The 17,897-nt window shown below is 42.3% G+C and overlaps 1 protein-coding gene across 2 annotated transcripts in view; it reads left to right on the forward strand.

Moving 5' to 3' along the window:
* The window catches only part of LARS2 (leucyl-tRNA synthetase 2, mitochondrial), a 173,494-nt gene that overhangs the window by 96,461 nt on the left and 59,136 nt on the right, over nt 1-17,897 (forward strand). For both annotated transcript variants that reach the window (XM_014791286.2, XM_087430848.1), the window contains exons 8-9: nt 8,368-8,475; nt 10,617-10,776. In XM_014791286.2, coding sequence (XP_014646772.1) covers nt 8,368-8,475; nt 10,617-10,776 — 268 coding nt within the window. The remainder of the gene's footprint in view (nt 1-8,367; nt 8,476-10,616; nt 10,777-17,897) is intronic.

The raw sequence follows: 17,897 nt of genomic DNA on the forward strand, positions 1-17,897 counted from the left end.
AAGGCGCCTTTGTAAACCGCAGTAGTTCTATATATGTTAAATAATAACCACAGGGAAACTTTACAATTTGACTTCAGATGAAATTTTTTTTTTTTTTCCCCCTGAGGGAGATCAGCCCTGAGCTAACATCCATGCCAATCCTCCTCTTTTTGCCGAGGAAGACTGGCCCTGAGCTAACATCTGTGCCCATCTTCCTCCACTTTATGTGGGACGCCGCCACAGTATGGCTTGACAAGCAGTGCCTCAGTGTGCGCCTGGGACCCAAACCCAGGCTGCCCGCAGCTGAGCCCGCGCACTTAACCGCTACGTCACCGTGCCGGCCCCCAGATGAATATTAAATACAGTAATTATTTGTAAAAATTAAATGAGAAGCCCATTCATATTATTACTTTCTAGGTTTTGCATATGGAAGAAGTTGTCTTTTGTTTAATTTACATAAGGATACCTGAAAACTAAGCATAGTTGTCCCAGAACAATCAGAAGATCTGGATAATTCATTATTTGGGGTCTGCTGTTGACTTGGTTGAGTTAGCTATTTTTTCATTTATTAAATGGGGGAAGTTGAATAAATTACTGGTTTCCAAATTATGCCCAAGTCTTGGGAGTTGATGGAGAGGGCTAAGAAGAGAGAGCAGGGTATCTCCTAGAATAATTTAGCTTTCAACTCTTATGTATTGGGTTCCCTCAGATTTCATTTGAAAAAGGATTTCGTTAGCGCTTTAGGAGTCTCAAAACCTGCTATTGCCCCAGGTTTTAGGATTCTGTGAACCTGTAAGATTTTTATAAACTGAGGTTGGCCAGGGTGGGGAAGGGAAGCACTGCCAACTCTTTGCCAAATGTAAAGACATGAAATGAGATGAATACTGTCTATCATCACTGTAATTGCAACACCAAAAAAGGGAGGAAGGATATAATCTCAACAAAACCCAAAAAAAACAAATAAAAACAGCTCTTTGGGTTGATCGACTGTGGCACTGTAAATACTCCCCACATTGTTCCTGTTCTGGTGGAGACTTGGTAGGGCCAGCCCGGGGATGAAGGAGAGGTTGTTGGGAGGTGCTCTCTAAAGCCTGGTCATTAGAAATCAGCCATGAATAATGTGTTTATTTTACAGTGCGGACTAAAGAGGGCTTGCCTGGGTTGTTCTTGGGATGTTGATTTCATTTGGTTTATTTTTTAAATTTCTTTTGGTTTTTAAAAATATTCATAGATTGGTAAGGTTTTAAGCAGTCTTTCCCCCCCATAATTAACATATCAAAACATTCACATTTCATTCTATTTGAATCTTTTGTCGTCACTGAGATCTGAATAAGCAAAGCACCTCTGCGAGAAGTATTCCAGCCTTGACAATTCAATCTAGAAGAAAAATAGCGCAAGAGGGCTTATATACTAGGGGCTCAGTAATTCAGGGCAAGGGGGGATGTGAAGTGGTGTCAGAATTGGACCCTGTCAACTCCAAATTTTCTGTGGCAGGAGAGGGTAGAGTGGGATATGGAGCTAACCTTCAAATCCTGTAATGGGGTTTTATCTGATGGAAAGACATCAGATCCCATGAGACCACGTGTAGGTTTGCCTGGAACTTAAGTGGAATCTTATTGATCATTGGAGAGAAAGAGCTATGGGTCATTTTTAGAGTTTATAATGCACCATTTACATGCTTTTTGGCATTAAGACCCCTTAAGTTGCTCCATAAATTGAAAAGCTTTCTAGAATGCATAATTTTATCAGAATATTAATAGTTTATTAACATATTATATTAATATATAATTAATATATTCAAAATTTTACACTTTTGCTACAGTGGTATCAAGACAGTACAGTTTCAGCTAATGTAGATATACATCAGGATGTTGAAACTTTTTTGATCCATTGATATTGGTTAGGAAATTTGGTTGTAAACAACATAAAGTTACTCTGGGTAACTAAAGCCTAAAAGGAATTGATCAGAAGATCAGGTTACTCACAGTTGGAGGGGACGGCTGGAGACCCAGGCTTAGGCAGGAATCGGGAGAACAAGGACACAGCTAAAATCGTGCCCCAGGAATGGTCTGGTTAAGCCATTGCTGCCATTGGTACCAGCATCTCCAGCCTCTCAATTCCAGTGTGGCATTTAAACCAGTTGACCCTGTGCCTCTGGGTCACGCCACAGTGTTCTAAGACTGTACTGAGCCTATGATTGGTGATGCAGTTTAGCTTCTACGGGGGAGGAGAGTAAGATGGGGAAAGTACCTCCTTTCAAAGCTTCCATAGTTGGTGGTGGGGCCCTGCCGCTCACATATCTTGCAGTTCCTCCCAAGAAAGAAGAGACTTCAGGTGCTGGGCAGCCTAAACAATAGAAGTTCACTGTGCCATTGGGGAGAAAAGTTATCAGGAAGGTGCATTGTAGTTAAATGAGGGCTGAGTAATGAACTAAGAGACCTGAGTTTTTGGCCTGGCTCCAGTTAGCTAAGTGATGTTGGGCAGATATCTAAACCTCTCGTGGCCTCTGTGTCCTCATCTATAAAGGGAGGGAATTTTGATGACAACCTCAGCCCTATGATTCTACAACCAGAGTCCTCCTTCCAGGAATAAATTAAAAATATAAGTAAGATAATAGAAGCAGGAGGATCTCTAATAAGAGCCTCTTCTAAGTTACAGAATAATAAGCTGAGGGCCGGCTCCGTGGCTTAGCGGTTAAGTGCGCGCGCTCTGATGCTGGCGGCCCGGGTTCGGATCCCGGGCAAGCCCCAAGGCGCCACTTCTCCGTCCAACGCGAGGCCGAGTCCCACGTGCAGCAACTAGAAGGATGTGAACCTATGACATACAGCTATCTACTGGGGCTTTGGGGGGAAAAAATGAATAAATAAAATCTTAAAAAAAAAAAATAAGCTGAAACTATCTGAACTGTGGATATGGGAAAGCTGAATTTAACTACTGTCGAAGAGTAGTAACTGCATAGTAGGGTATAGGAATTAATATGAACTTAGGAGGCAGCTACACCTTGCTTCAAGTGCTTTCACAGTTCCACCCCGTAATTGTGAGGTGACTTTGGGAAAATTTCTTAGACTTGTTTCCTCATCTGCAAGGTGGAGCTACTGCTCCTTGACTTGTGCTGCTGTTGTGAAGATTAAATGAGGCAACATACATAAAAGTGCCGGGTCTACAGGAATTGTTCTACAAACGGTATTGCCTCCCTTCCTAGATGCTGGGCACCTGGTTCTGTAGTACTGCTCTCTGATTCTCTTCCTTGAGCAGAGGGAATTAAATGGAAATTTAATGAGCATTTGCCGGGTATAACGCACAGTTCTAGGCTCTGGACCTGGCAGGATATAGAGAAAGACCAGAGAGTTTGCAGTTGAGTCAGAGAGATCACAGGCCAACCTTTCCCTACGCCATACTCTCTGGGAGCGTTGTGGGATTAAGAGTTGTGACCTATACAGTACCAAACTTAGTAGTAAGTTTTTGTTTTGTTTTTACATTCTTCTTGTAAAATGAAAAGCAGATAACCATATAAAACAAATATATAGGTTATTGAATTATTTTAAAGCAGCCACTCTTATAGGTTAAGATATTGAATTTTGCCAGCACCGCAGACACCTTCCATATGCCCCTTCCCATAATAAACTGCCTCCCTTACCCCCAAAGTAGCCACTCTCCTGATTTTTAGAATAATCACTTCCTTACATTTCTCTATAGTTTTATCACCTAAACATGCCTCCCTAGACACTGTAGTTTATTCTTACCCTCACTTTTTTTAATTTGATAATGCCTTTAATTGTCTTAATCTACAGATTTCCCTCTGCATCCCTTTCTTTTTCTTACAATTTACCCGTTGAAATACCTGGGCTGTTTGGCCCATAGAGTTTCCTGATTTTTGTTGATGGAACACACATAGGGCACATTTGGTTATTAAACCAAACACAGTGTCTTCTATGTAGGAGCTCAGTGACCATTTTGTAATTGAAATTGACCGGTACATGGAAACTTTGGTAGATGATTCGTTCAGAATTAGGATACCACGCGCTATTTTCTAACTTCCAAGCAGCTGGTTTCTTTGAGAGAACTTACTGCTGGGAAAGCCTTATTTTAAATGAGGTATACATTGCAATTCTTACCAACTGATTCAGTTTTCTCTCTTATGCGTCTTTAGGACAGTATGTGAAAGCTCAAATCCGAGAACTGCCATTAACCTCTGGGTCATGGTAAATTAGTTGTTCAACTTTTCAAGTTTGTGCTGACTGTAACAGAAACTTCATGTTTCTAATATTTGTTTTCCAGCATTCTTAAACTGTTACATGCATAGATAGCTCAGCAAAGTCATGTTCCATTTATGTCAGCCAGGAAGGGAAAATGTGGAGAAATTTGTTTATCTGAATGAGTTAGGGAACAGGCACTTTCAATCAAGTTAATTTTCTAGTTGGCTGAGTTTCATCTGTACCCTTTATGTATGTGGTTAGTTAGTTTCCAAAGAATTAGTATCCAGCTAAATTCATGTAAACTACATATGGAATATAATTTAACTTTTCTTTGATGAGTAAGATCTTATACTGCCTAATGGCCACCACCCTGAGTGATTTTTAAACCCCACAAAAGTCACATTTAGGGGCCAGCCCAGTGGCATAGTGGTTAAGTTTGTGTGCTCCGCTTCGGTGGCCCGGGGTTCGCGGGTTCAGATCCCAGGTGTGGACCAATGCACTGCTCATCAAGCCGTGCTATGGCGGCGTCCCATATAAAGTAGAAGAATATGGGCACAGATGTTAGCCCAGGGCCAATCTTCCTCAGCAAAAGAGGAAGATTGGCAACAGATGTTAGCTCAGGGCTAATCTTCCTCCCCCCCGCAAAAAAAAAAGTCACCTTTAAATATAAATCTGGTATCAACTTTTTTTCTTTTTTTTTTTTCCGACTTTTTGTAACTTCCTCTTAAAGTAGAAAGTTTACAGACTTACAGTCACGGGATTGAGGCCTCTTGAGATCCTTGAGGGAGGGAAAGAAAGGGACAGCAGTGACACTGAAAGACCATCAAGGGGCCCACTGTTGGCTCTATGCCCCGGAGGATGAGGCCGCCTGTCCACAGTCAGTAGTGTGACCACGGGGACAGGTCTGCTGAAACCAGAGCCTTGGCTGCTCCAGATTTTAGAGGCAGGCTTCCTCTTCATTATCAGCAGGGGAGAAGAGGAGGGAAAAGGGTTGTTCTCTGTGTTACCTCGGCATGAGGCCCATTTCTCATTTATTCATTTTTTCACGTATTCAAAGTGGCTATTTGTGTATCAGCAGCTATAGGTGCTGAGTATACAGTGGTGAACAAAACTGAGCATGACCCTTGCTCTCAGGGAGCTTACAATCCAGAGGATGAGCCAGACTATCACAAGCAAGCAAGCCAATCAAAGAAGAGATGAACAATTCTAGATGTGGTGAAGGGCAAGGAGGAGAATGACAGGGGCCCCTGCTTTAGACTAGGTGGCCAGCGCAGGCCTCTCTCAGGTAGCGGCATTTAGGCTGAGACTCAGCAGCTGCCATGGGGAGGGTAAGGAAATGGTGTTCCAGGGCAAGACCACAGCACGTGCCAAGGCCATTGAGGCTGGCTTGGTATTTTTGAGAAACTAACAGCAAGCCACTTGAGTTGAAGCTTAATGAATAATCACCTTTTCGAAAGTCGTTTTTCGCTTAGGCAAATACAGACACATAATGGTCCTGTTGGGCAACTATATTTGTAACCATAAAGTATTTATATTTCCTGTGGAAAGCCTTGTCACAATCACAAGAAAATGGAACATATGTACGGCCTTAGCAGATGTTGATCTGCTCCTTATTTTACTTAAAACTGCAACTCTTGATTCCCTTGATCCTACCCTGGGAGACTGGGCAAGCACACCTAGCAGAATATAGTTTCATCAACATCATAAAGTCTTTTAAGCAAAAATCGTGTTGAATTATCAAAACTTACATTAAATTTTTCTGAATCTTCTTTACCAGCTATTTGGTTTTCATGGATCTCCTTTTCTTTTTTTTTTTTTTTTGTTTGGAAGATCAGCCCTGAGCTAACATCCATGCTAATCCTCCTCTTTTTGCTGAGGAAGACCAGCTCTGAGCTAACTTCCATTGCCAATCCTCTTCCTTTTTTTTCCCCAGAGCCCCAGTAGATAGTTGTATGTCATAGTTGCACATCCTTCTAGTTGCCGTATGTGGGACACGGCCTCAGCCTGGCCAGAGAAGCGGTGCGTCGGTGCGTGCCTGGGATCCAAACCCGGGCCGCCAGTAGCGGGGCACATGCACTTAACTGCTAAGCCACGAGGCCGGCCCTGGATCTCCTTTTCAAATGACCAGGTAGACTTTAAAATACCCAGTTTCTAGTTGATTACATTTCCTCATTAAAAGTGTTTTCAGGGGCCGGCCCCATGGCACAGCAGTTAAGTGCACACGCTCCGCTTCAGCGGCCCAAGGTTCACAGCTTCGGATCCCGGGCACGCACCGACGCACCGCTTATCAAGCCATGCTGTGGTGGCGGCCCATACAAAGTAGAAGAAGATGGGCACGGATGTTAACCCAGGGCCAGTCTTCCTCAGCAAAAAAGAGAAGGATTGGCATCAATGTTAGCTCAGGGCTAGTCTTCCTCACACACAAAAAAAGCATTTTCATCTTCCTTGAGTAACAGTCCAGAAGTGGGAGAACCCTAGGATCACTGTTGAAAATGACCTGTAAACACCAGCCAGGTCGTTGGGTCTCTACATTGAGGATTGTGCTGAGTGTCCTGTCACTAGGTTCGCTGGTAGCAGAAAAGAAGGGGACCTACCTTTATTAAGCCTTGGCATGATGTTCTGTTAAAAGGACAGCTTGAACTCCTCACGAAGTCTTTCCAGTGCTCTCCTTCCAGTTTGCACACACATGTCTGATTCTATTGTAATGTTAGTGTAGTTCTCTTACCTCTTTCCTTTGTTCATCACTCAAGATTGACAGCCCTGCTGCGGGAAGGCTCACCCTCTTATTGACCAGATGGTAGTCCAGTGCTTTCTATTGTAGCAGCTGTTCATTACACCCTGCTGTGGGGAGGCACTCTAGCTGCTTGGGCACCACACACAATAGAATTTTCTCTTTTGTCAGTTTTCATTCCCTTGCCGGCTCCATTTCTGTTACCTGTCTGCCTCACTTCTGCTCTCAAATTCTCCTTCTTTTTTCTTGCTTGCTTTTCTTTTTGGAGCTTTTCTGTCCTCACTCACCCACCTCCTGGGACTTTCTTTCTTCTCTGTGGTCTACCTGCCAACTCTTCTGTAGCTTTCCCTATTTTTCACTCTGCTCCTCTTCTCCCCTACTTTCCCACTGTTTTTCTTTTCCCTTGACTCATCTGCACGACCCTTGTCGCATCTTCTTTGACACTAATTGCATTTGACATTGAATTTGGATCAATTACCCAACTAATAGCAGCAGATTTCATTTGTGCATTATTTACACTTCATGTTGGGGACTCTGGCACATCCTGCTTTGTGTACGCCCACACCCCCAGTGCCTAGGTGAGGTCCTGCTGTGGAGGAGTGAATGATTAATACATTCTGGTGGAATAAACGAATGAACACATTGCTGGTCAGCTTGATGGTGTCCATTATCCACAATTTCTGCCTCAGAAGGAATTTCTGGATCTTGAAGCTTCCAGACTCTCCTGAATAGATGAGAATGGATGGCTAGCTAGATGACAGGTATGGAAAATGCTCTGTGTTATTTATCACACAGTAGAGTAAGCATCTCTGCATGGTAGGGGAGAGAATGCTGTTAGCAAGTCTGGGTTCTGGTCCTGGCTTGTCCATTCCTGCAGCCTTGCATGGGAGAGCAATAACCTCTCTCAACATGAGTTCATTGATCTGAAAATGAGCCACCTTACCAGAGTGTATGAGGAGAGATGTGTGTAAAGGCACTGTATGAGTTACAAAATACTAGACAAATAGAGCATCATTATGTTGCCTGTATTACCCATAATACAATTAGTAATTTAAAATTGGAAACTTCACATTACAAATATATGATTTACTTTTAAATCCATCTGTTGAAGGAATGTGTCTAATCATCAAATGATAAGGGCTGGCATGTACTTGGGACCATAGAGAATAATTTATTGAAAAGCTTCCCTTTATAGGAATGTAGGATTAAAAGTAGACAAATAACGATGAAAATAAATGTGCGCTTCTGATAGCACATGTTTACACAAACCAGTGTGATGGTAGTGCATCTGTGTCTAACCTTTGCTGGACTCCTCTGATTCGCAAATGAACGAGAAGAGGACTAAACCCTGAGCCTCCTTCAGTGTCCCAACTTGTCCTACCTTAGCAAGCCCCAAGTCATTTGCTTTCTCTTAAACAACCTTTGTGCTTCTACCTCTCCGTTCTGCTTTCATTCCTACAGGCCATGCAGGACGCGTTGGCAGACCTTCCAGAATGGTATGGAATAAAAGGCATGCAGGCCCACTGGATCGGGGACTGTGTGGGCTGCCATCTGGACTTCACATTAAAGGTGATGAAGCAATAGCATCTCCAGCAATTAATGCTCACAAATCCCCTTCTGCATTTTTAGAACTCGTTGAACAGACCAGCACCTTGGGACTCGACAGCAGTGCTGTGCAGTAGAAAGATGTTGTGAGTCACATGCATGATTTCAGATTTTCTGGTAGCCACATTTTTTAAAAGTGCAAAGAAACAGGTGAAATTTTTTAATAACATTTTATTTAACTCATTATATCCAAAATGTTATCGTTTCAAGATGTGATCAATAAGAAGAATTTATTTAGGTAATAGTTTACATTCTTGTTTTGGTATGAAGTCTTCGAAATCTGCTATATTTTACACTTACAGCACCCAGTAGCCACATTTCAAGTGCTCCATAGCCACGTATTGCTGCTGGCTACCATGTTGGACAGCACAGGTCTTCTGGGGGCCCGTGAACTCCCTGAAGTGATGGGCAGAGTGTTTGTGTGGGCATTTTCCTGAGCAGTGAGTCCATAGCTCTCGCTGTATTCTTAGGGAGTTCATGTCACAAAACGGGGTAAAAGCTAAGGGAGCCGAGGCTAACCGTGACACCATTTCAAAACGAGACAGACTTAACGCTGTCGGGGACTGTGTGCTGACCCAGGGTTCAGAAGAGGTGACCTGCTGTGGAAACAGTGCTAAAAGGTCACTACTGAAGGCCCACCTGCTCTGAAGGTGCTCCTCAGACTGTTCTCTTCATCTCTACTGACTAGAAAGTTGTTCTATTGCTATTTCTTACCTGAGTGTTCTTTTTTTATCCTGATTTCTCCTTCTCTGATCAAGACTTTTGTGCCCTGTTCATTTAGCTCCAAATCCTTCCCTCGCCTTAATCGGAGTCACAACCTTGAGGAGGAGGGAGCAGCAGCCAAGAGACAAAGTTGACCTACCTTTCTAAACTCTTTCCTACTGGCATCGTTCTCTGGTGTCTACTGAGCACCTGCCACTTGTCACTGAGCTCACCATTCCCTGTGCCATTTCCTCACAAAAGTGACCCAACTCGCTCCAACTGCAGACATGGGAAACCCACCATAAGGGAGGGTGTACTTTGAAAACTGAACTTTCCTCCTATCAATTTTCTGAGAAGGTGGTGAGATTTCTGAAATTCAGTCCAGCCGTGACTTTTGTTCAGACTCTCAGGCCCGTCTCTTTTGGGGTCCTGTGCATTAGACTGGGTCTGGTCCCCATGTCAAAGGCCTTTGTGTCTCAACCAGGGTGAAGAGTGTGCTTCTCTGAGCCACTCAGCTGGTGTACGTGGAATGTCTTCTACGTTCTCTCCCTTGCCCAACATTTTAATATGAACATGTTTTTATCTCCATTCCTGGACCCACCTGAAAATGAGATGTCTCAAGGGAAGCAACACTCTCAGTCCTGCAGGTGCAGGGCCATGTGGCTGTGCCTCTCTGGCCCCAAGCCTGGCTCCATAGGTGACAACTAATTGTCACTCAGGCCATAGGGTGGACTTTTAGTTCTCGGCCCTGAGTGCCTCACACATCATTGGCACTCTGAACGCGTTTGAATGAATGTGTGAAGAAAGGAGCACATGTCTTCTCTGTGTCCTTTGTGACTGTCACATAATTGATACTCAGTTGATGCCTAATATATGCCTCTTCCTCGAAAGGCATTTAACCAGACCGAGGAATACTCAGTCATGAGCTCAGCTCAGGCTGCCCTTTCTTTCCTCTTCAAAATGGTATTAGCCTCAATGACTGTTTCTCTGGTTAGAAAAGTAGATGCCATTAGCTTTTACTGTCCCTTAAATCCTGGAGGAAAGTATAGCTCTTTTCTCAGGACAGAAACACTATACCATTGACAGTTATTTTTGATTTGTGAACAGAGGAGCCACACAAACAGGGAAGGTGTCTCTGAGCATGCTGTGACCACCTTGATTCGGCTGCCAGGCACGCCACACGCCAGTGCCTGTGGTGGGCGCTAGGGAGGGCTTCTGAAAGAGGACTGTGATCCTCTTCTCCCGCCCTTCTCTGTCTCTGCCAGGGACATCCCTGGGGCTGTGGTCAGAAGCTGTCCCCACTGTTTGGGATTGAGGAGGGCACGGAAAAGGGGATATGACTGGGAGCACACAGGCCAGAGGGACGACTGAGAGGTGAAATGACTCTGTTTTCCCCCTGCCAGGTTGATGGACAAGTCACGGGAGAAAGGCTGACCGCCTACACAACCACCCCCGAGGCCATTTACGGCACTTCCCACGTCGCCATCTCTCCCGGCCACAGACTGTTACACGGGCACAGCTCTCTGAAGGAAGCCTTTCGGAAGTCACTTGTCCCTGGCAGAGGTGAGTCGGCAAGTGAAGGCTAAGACAGGAGGATTACACCTTAAGTGTGGACAGCGCCTCACAGAGTTCACATATGTCATCTTGTGTGATTTGTTCTTCACCTTGACCTGACTTTTTATTTTCTTACTTTAGAACATGAGGATAAAAAAGAGCTTTGAAAATGTTAAGTTACCCCCTGGTTTCACTTCGAATTACTGGTTTGTCTGCTTCTTGAGTTTCTAACTGAAAGCTCAACTCTTTCCCTTTAAATATAATCTAGATTTAAAGCTCTTTTCTAGAAAAGAATCTTCTGCTTCATTTATAATTCTGTCATCAAATAAAACTATACTGACAGTGACGGGAAGGAAGCCAGTGAAAATTAGAGGAAACATTTCATTTTATTATTTTAAAGAATTTGCATGGTAATCTGAGCAGATAAACAGAGTCTTGCTCAATACTGGTCTTTAATGAGTGGATCAAGCTGACCTGGAATTGGCATAGCAAGCATTACTGGTCAGTGAGGATTTGGGGAGTGCCTGTGCGTTGGTCAGGATTCTGTGGTTGCAAGCAACAGAATCCGTCTCTGGCTAACCCAGAGGAAAAGGGAAACATGTTGGAAGGCTGTGGGAAGCTTGCTGACTAGAACAGCTGCAGAATCAGTCTGGAAGAGGACTTGGACCAGGCAGCTATAGAGGTTTTGGCAGCAGGAACTAACAGACAGTCTCTTGAGTACCACTGACATGGATCTGCTCTCACCTCACCCTCAGTGCTGGGGGCACTTGGTATGAGGTTCCTGTTGCAGGGAATGGTATCTGATTGATACAACTGGGGCCCCTGGCCTTTTTCTTGGCCAAGGGAAGGCTAGGCACCTTTCTTGATAGACCACCAAGACTGTAACCAGTGAGGAATGGGTGGCTCTCCAAAACAAGCTCAGAGGCTCTTACCAGAGGAAGGGGATATGGATGCTGGGCAGGTGAAAGGAAGTGCTATATCAATTAGGAGTAGGTCTCCAGAGAAATGTAAATATTTCTATAAAAACCTCATCCCTATTCTCTTTTCATAGACTATAAACTTCAACCCAAAGCACACAGTCTGAATTACTGGAGTCTGTTTGAATTATTTGACTAACAAAAAGGTTTTGGATGATGATGTAAAGTTTTTGAAAAATTGCTATTCTTAACCAGAATGAAAGATTTCTTGATATCAGACTGGAAAGATAGACAATGTCATCCCAACTTCCCTCTGCTTAAGACTTCTGATTGTTTACTTACAGCATCACAGCCAGGGTCAAATCAGTGAGTACTTACTAAGAGCCTGCTACATGCTAGCACTCAGGGATGCCCAGATGACCTTTCCCAGTCCTGCCTTCCAGGGGGTTAGGACAGAGAGCCGATGCATGCGTGATTCACTCTAGCACAAGTCAGATGTCACTTGGTTTCACCTCTTTTGTTGTTATATATTGAAATAGAGAAAAGACTCTTGAGTTAAATTTCAGTGTGTGCTTATAAAGTCCAATGTAGCTATCTTTCTGTTTTATATTTTACTTACTCAAAAGAAAAGTTGGATTCCTTTCAACTGTTTACTTTAAAAAGTCATAGTTTTTATTCTCATGAGCATTTTAGATTTTTTGAGGGCTATGATGGTTGAATAATATCTAAAACTTAAAAACTAAAAAATGTACACATCTAGCCCTTAGATTTTTTTCTTATGGTTAATTTGGGGACACAAATTAAAATGAGGTAATATTAATAGAGGATTAATGAGCTAATAAGTTATAAAAGATGGAGTTCTTGACAGGAAAGGCACTATATAAATTCAAAACATTTTCATACGTAAGAAATTACTTTAGCATATGCAGAGAGCAGTGTTTTCACGATTGTTTGGGTATCGGCACATCTGACTTGCCTGATCATTTCATTTTGGCACTGAGTGGCTCGTTATTTTCTTCTCCCCTCTTTTTAATAATCTCTGAAATAATTCCAAATGGAACATTACACTTGGCTCTAAATTTTCCAATTCTAATTTTCAGAGTGGAAATATTCTTTTTGCAGATGTCAATTTATTCAACGTCTCTAGATTAATTTGCACATCAAGTCTCTGGATTTTGACATGTGGCATTAGTCATGTAAGGCCAGTACAGAGCTTTGAGTGTAATGCAGTTTTCCCAGGAGGTGAATTAAAATTACCATATGAATATGGATTTATGTCTCGTTTAGCCTTGGAGGTTACATTTTAAACCTGAACATCATATCACTGTTGCCATTTACCATTGTCAACTGGCTCAGATCAGGCAGGCGGCTTGGTTTTTCCTCAAATATCAGGTTTTGAGGGTGGCTAGTGTTAAAGCAGTGACCACTGAAAGTCACGGCAGCACACAGTTGTGACTGAATATATCACTTGCAGAAGTTTAAATTCTCAAACATGAGTTCCTGCAGTTACTAAGTTGATTTCTGCATATCAGCTCCTGAGTTGGCACAAGATGACCAAGGTTCTGGTCCCAGATCCATCCTATGACTTAAGGAAGATCACTTCACCTTTGTAAGTTTAGCTTTCTCAGCAGAGCAGATGGTGAAGCTGTTGGGCAGGGTGGTTGTGGAGGGCCTTGTGGGTACAGAAGGAGCCCTGAGGGGCTCTGAGGAGGAGGGTGGCACACGTGGACAGGGTGATGCTTCAGTGGCAGAGTGGAGGCAGGAGGACCAGCTTACCCCATCAGTTCAGATAAGAAATGGTGAAGACCGCAGAACATGGGTCATCAGAACGGAGGCACAGGAACAGCTCTGAGAAGTACTTGGAAGCCAGCAAGGGCAGAGGCTCCTGGGACGACAACCTGATTTCTGGTTTGGCCGACTGGGTTGCTGGTGTTATTGACTAAATGTACTGTTTTTGCTCAGCATCCTATAATTTGCCGCAGATTCCTTTAAGAGAGCAGAAAGTAAGATGCTTCCCTTTAGAGTTCTTGAAAATGAGTTGATTTCCATAATCATTGATGTCGCCTGCTCTCAGCTGACCACCTCTGACTTAGGTCATGTTATGTAAGCTCTGACTTGGTAGGAACTAGAAACCATGAAAAGCATTAATAGGGAGATATCGTCACAGTTCTAAAAGCTGTTCTGTCTTTTCCTGGAGTCTTTTCTTACATTTCTAATATTAAAATATTCAAACCCTGGGGCTTTGGAACCACACATTTCAGCTCTGAGTCACCAATGGTCTACACAATGCATTTGTGCCAAAAGGGTAAATGAGGTCTCCTACAGAGTAACTTGGAACCCTGCTGTTACCAACACATTAGGGAGCAAGAGCCCCATCTCCCCAGAAGCCCCAGAACATTAAATAATTAATTGCTCACTAGTGTTTTGCCCCTGTCTCTATAGTGTCAGCATGGGAGAGACAAAAGGGTGAGGAACAGAATCCTGCAGATAATAGTCTGTTCTTTAACCAAAGATGTTAATTGATGTTATATGGAGGGAAAAGCTTCTGTGCTCAGATAACCTGGAATAAAATAAAAGTAAACAGGTTTCTTTGCTTCTGGACTTTGTAGTACCTTCACTGTGCTGGCGTGCACTGCGACTGAGAGAGGAAGCCATGCAGCACTGTTCACACTTACTTGACCACAGAAGCCTGTTTCCACAGAGTATTTCTGGGAAGTAGTTGCAGGGAGTACTGCTTTGCTAAACACTGAACAAAAGCCATTTGTCTCTTTTTCCAGAGGGCATGAAGACCTGCCTGCTTTGCAGTGGGGGCCCTGAGAGCAGAGGGCACCTTTTTGCCCAGAATGTTTCCTTTGTAATTACTGAAATGTTTAACTGTTATCTAACCCTTGTATGAACTGCTTCAGTCACTTCAGATTTCTCCATGGCCTCCTTGGATTCCTGCTTCACATCGCCAGCACATAGGGAGAACACTGGACCTGGTCAAGAACTTCAGATTTTAGTTTTGTTCTTTCTAAGAAATAGATTTGACCAGGTACAGCCTGCAAGTTGCTACCATGCGTTCATTACAAAACTGCTAATATTTAAGTTCAAAGACCAATTTTTTTCCTAATTGAAAAACTGTTATAATATAACTTTCATGTGGAACAATGAAAAAAATCCAGCCCTTTATTGCATACTCTACTTTTTTTCACGTTTTTCTTATAATAACTTTATTGAGATATAATTCACATACCATAAAATTCATCCATTTAAAGTGTACAATTCAGTGGTTTTTGGTATATCCAGAGTCGAGCACCTATCACCACGGTCAATTTTAGAACACTTTCATCATCCCCCAAAGAAATCCCATACCCTCGAGCAGTCACCCTTATTCCTCCTATTTCCCCCAGCCCTAGGCCACCACTAATCTAAGTTCTGTCTGCATAGATTTGCCTGTTCTGGACATTTCATATAAATGGAATCATACGATATTTTTTAACTGGCTTCTTTCACTTAGCATAATGTTTTTAAGGTTCATACATGTTACAGCCTGTACCAGTACCTCATTCCTTTTTATTTCAGAATAATATTCCATTGTATGGATAGACCGTATTTTATTTATCCATGCATCAGTTGATGGACATTTTGGTTGTTTCCACTTTGTAGCTATTATGAATAATGCTGCTGTGAACATTCATAGAGGTTTTTGTGTGGACGTAAGTTTTCATTTCTTTGTGTATGTGGAATAGGAGTGGAGTTGCTGGATCATAGGTAACTCTGTTTTTAGCTGGTTGAGGAAATATCAGACTGTTGTTCAAAGCAGCTGCACTATTTCACATTTCCACCAGCAGCGTATGAGGGTTCCAGCTTCTCCACCTCTCACTGACACTTGTTAGACTGTCTGTCTTTTCAATTATGGTCATGCCAGTGGGTGTGAAGTGGTATCTCATTGTGGTTTTGATTTGCATTTGCCTGATGGCTAATGATGCTGAGCATCTTTTCATGTGCTTATTAGCCATTTGTGTATCTTCTTTGGAGAAATATCTGTTCAGATCATCTTCCCATTTTTTGAGTTGTCTTTTTATTATTGAATTTTAATAGTTTTTATACTAGAGATAATTCTCGTATCAGATATATGATTTACAAAAATGTTCCCCAATTCTGAGTTGTCTTTTCACTTTCTTGATGGTGTTCTTTGAAGCACAAAAGCTTTTAATTTTGATGAAGTCCAATTTATCTATTTTTTCTTTTGATGCTTTTACTTTTGGTGTTATATATAAGAAACCATGGCCTAATCAAAGATCACAAAGATATACACCTATGTTTTCTTCTAAGAGTTTTATAGTTTTAGATCTTACATTTAGGTCTTTAATCTGTTTTTTAGTTAATTTTTATATATGGCAAAGATAAGAATTCAACTTCATTCTTTTGCGTGTGGTCATATTATTTTTTTTTAATTCATGTTCCCACACACACATATCTTAAAAATCAGACTGCTTCTGTCTTCACTTAATATGATATCAGGAAATGTTTCTTTGTTTTTATTCAGGCTTCACAATTGTTTTTTAATGTGTACATAATATTCCCTCAACTCAATGTACCATAATATCCTAAATCTTCCCTATCATGTTGAACATTTGGCCTTTTTCATGTTTGGGGCCATTATGGAGATAGCTGCTATAAACATTTATGTCCACTTAGCTCTTTGCCCCTGTCAGATTGCTTCCTTAGGAGACATTCCCAAGAATGGGATTTTTTTGGTCAAAGGTTATGAACATTTCTCTAGTTCTTGTTACATGTTGCTTTTATTCATTCCTGAAAGGGCTGTGTCACTTTATAGTGCTGTATCCAATGATATACACAGCTTCACAAACATTGATGTTACCCTTCTAAAAGTTTTTGCTAACTTATCAGGTGAAAAATAATAATATTTCAAGATTTATTTCCATATCTCTTTTAAAAATTAATTTGTGTTTTGTAAAATCCAAGTGATACATGTATATTATATAAAAAGTCAAAGACTACTAACAACAAGAGTCACAATAGCCTCCTTACCCAACTGCTTTTAATTGTTTGGGTATGTGTTACTCAGAATATAAGTTTGGTGGCTATGACAGAGTCCTAGAAAACCAGTGACTTAAAAAGATAGAAGCTTATTTCTTGCCCACATGAAACTCTGAGTTAGTGTGACAAGTCTGCTTTGTGAGGCAGTCAGTGTCAAGGCTCTTTTCTGTCTTCCTGCTCTGCCCTTCTAGAATCTTGCCCTTATCTGTGTGTTCTGAGCCGTTCTACACTTCAACTGCATTGCAGTGAGGAAGAAGGGAAAGAAGGGCACACTCCTTCCCTTTGAGAGCATGACCTAGAAGTTGCTTCTGCTCATACCCCATGGCCACACCTAGTGCAAGGGAGGCTGAACAGCGTTGCTGTTAGCTGTATAGCATGTTTCCCACTAAACATGCTATTGCTGAACCAGAAGGAGGGTCAGATGTGGGGTTAGCTGGTAGTCTGTGCCACAAGCTGTTCCTCTGGTACAGACTGCCCTTGTCTGTATAGTAGGCCTATGCTGCTGTCCTCGATTCACCAGTTCTGGACGTCACCTAGTGACGACCTACTCCACGACCCCTCACCTTCCAGCCCCCTAATAACGTGCAGAATTTGCAAATATATGCCTCTTCTTTGAGAAGGGACAATTTGGAATCAGAAATTTGGGTCTCCACTTTGAGAAGTGTCAGCGCTTGGGTGGCTTGGGCAGCAGGTGCCTCTCAGCTGTGGTACCGTGGGTGCTGGCTGAGCCTCAACCGTGGAGACCTGTTTGGGTTGCGTTTCACTCTGTGCCTCCTGACACCCAGGGTGAAAGAAGATAAGAGCTGGCTTAGATGCCTACACAGCTATCTTTACCTCTTTGCAAAACAAATCCTAATTCCGGCTTATTTTAACTTTGGGGTTTGTGAAACATATTTTCGATAATTATTTGAAGTCTTAAAACATGGCAAGTGTAAATAGTAAGAGTTCATAAATTATAACTGTTGTTAATTGCTTGTGTTGCAGTAAGCTCAAGTGAACTCACCAATTGTTTACCAGCTCTCATCCCTTCTTCCTTTGGGACTTTATTTGGGTCTTAATGCTTCCAATCCTACATATATTCAGTGAAGACTCATGGATGTATGGCTTGTCTCCCTGCTGCAGTAGTTGTAACAAGCTTTGTTTAAGATGACTCACTGTTTGGATAAT

This window comes from Ceratotherium simum, chromosome 5, assembly GCF_057802395.1.
Source record: "Ceratotherium simum simum isolate JZ-2026a chromosome 5, ASM5780239v1, whole genome shotgun sequence".
Taxonomy (NCBI): Eukaryota; Metazoa; Chordata; class Mammalia; order Perissodactyla; family Rhinocerotidae; genus Ceratotherium; species Ceratotherium simum.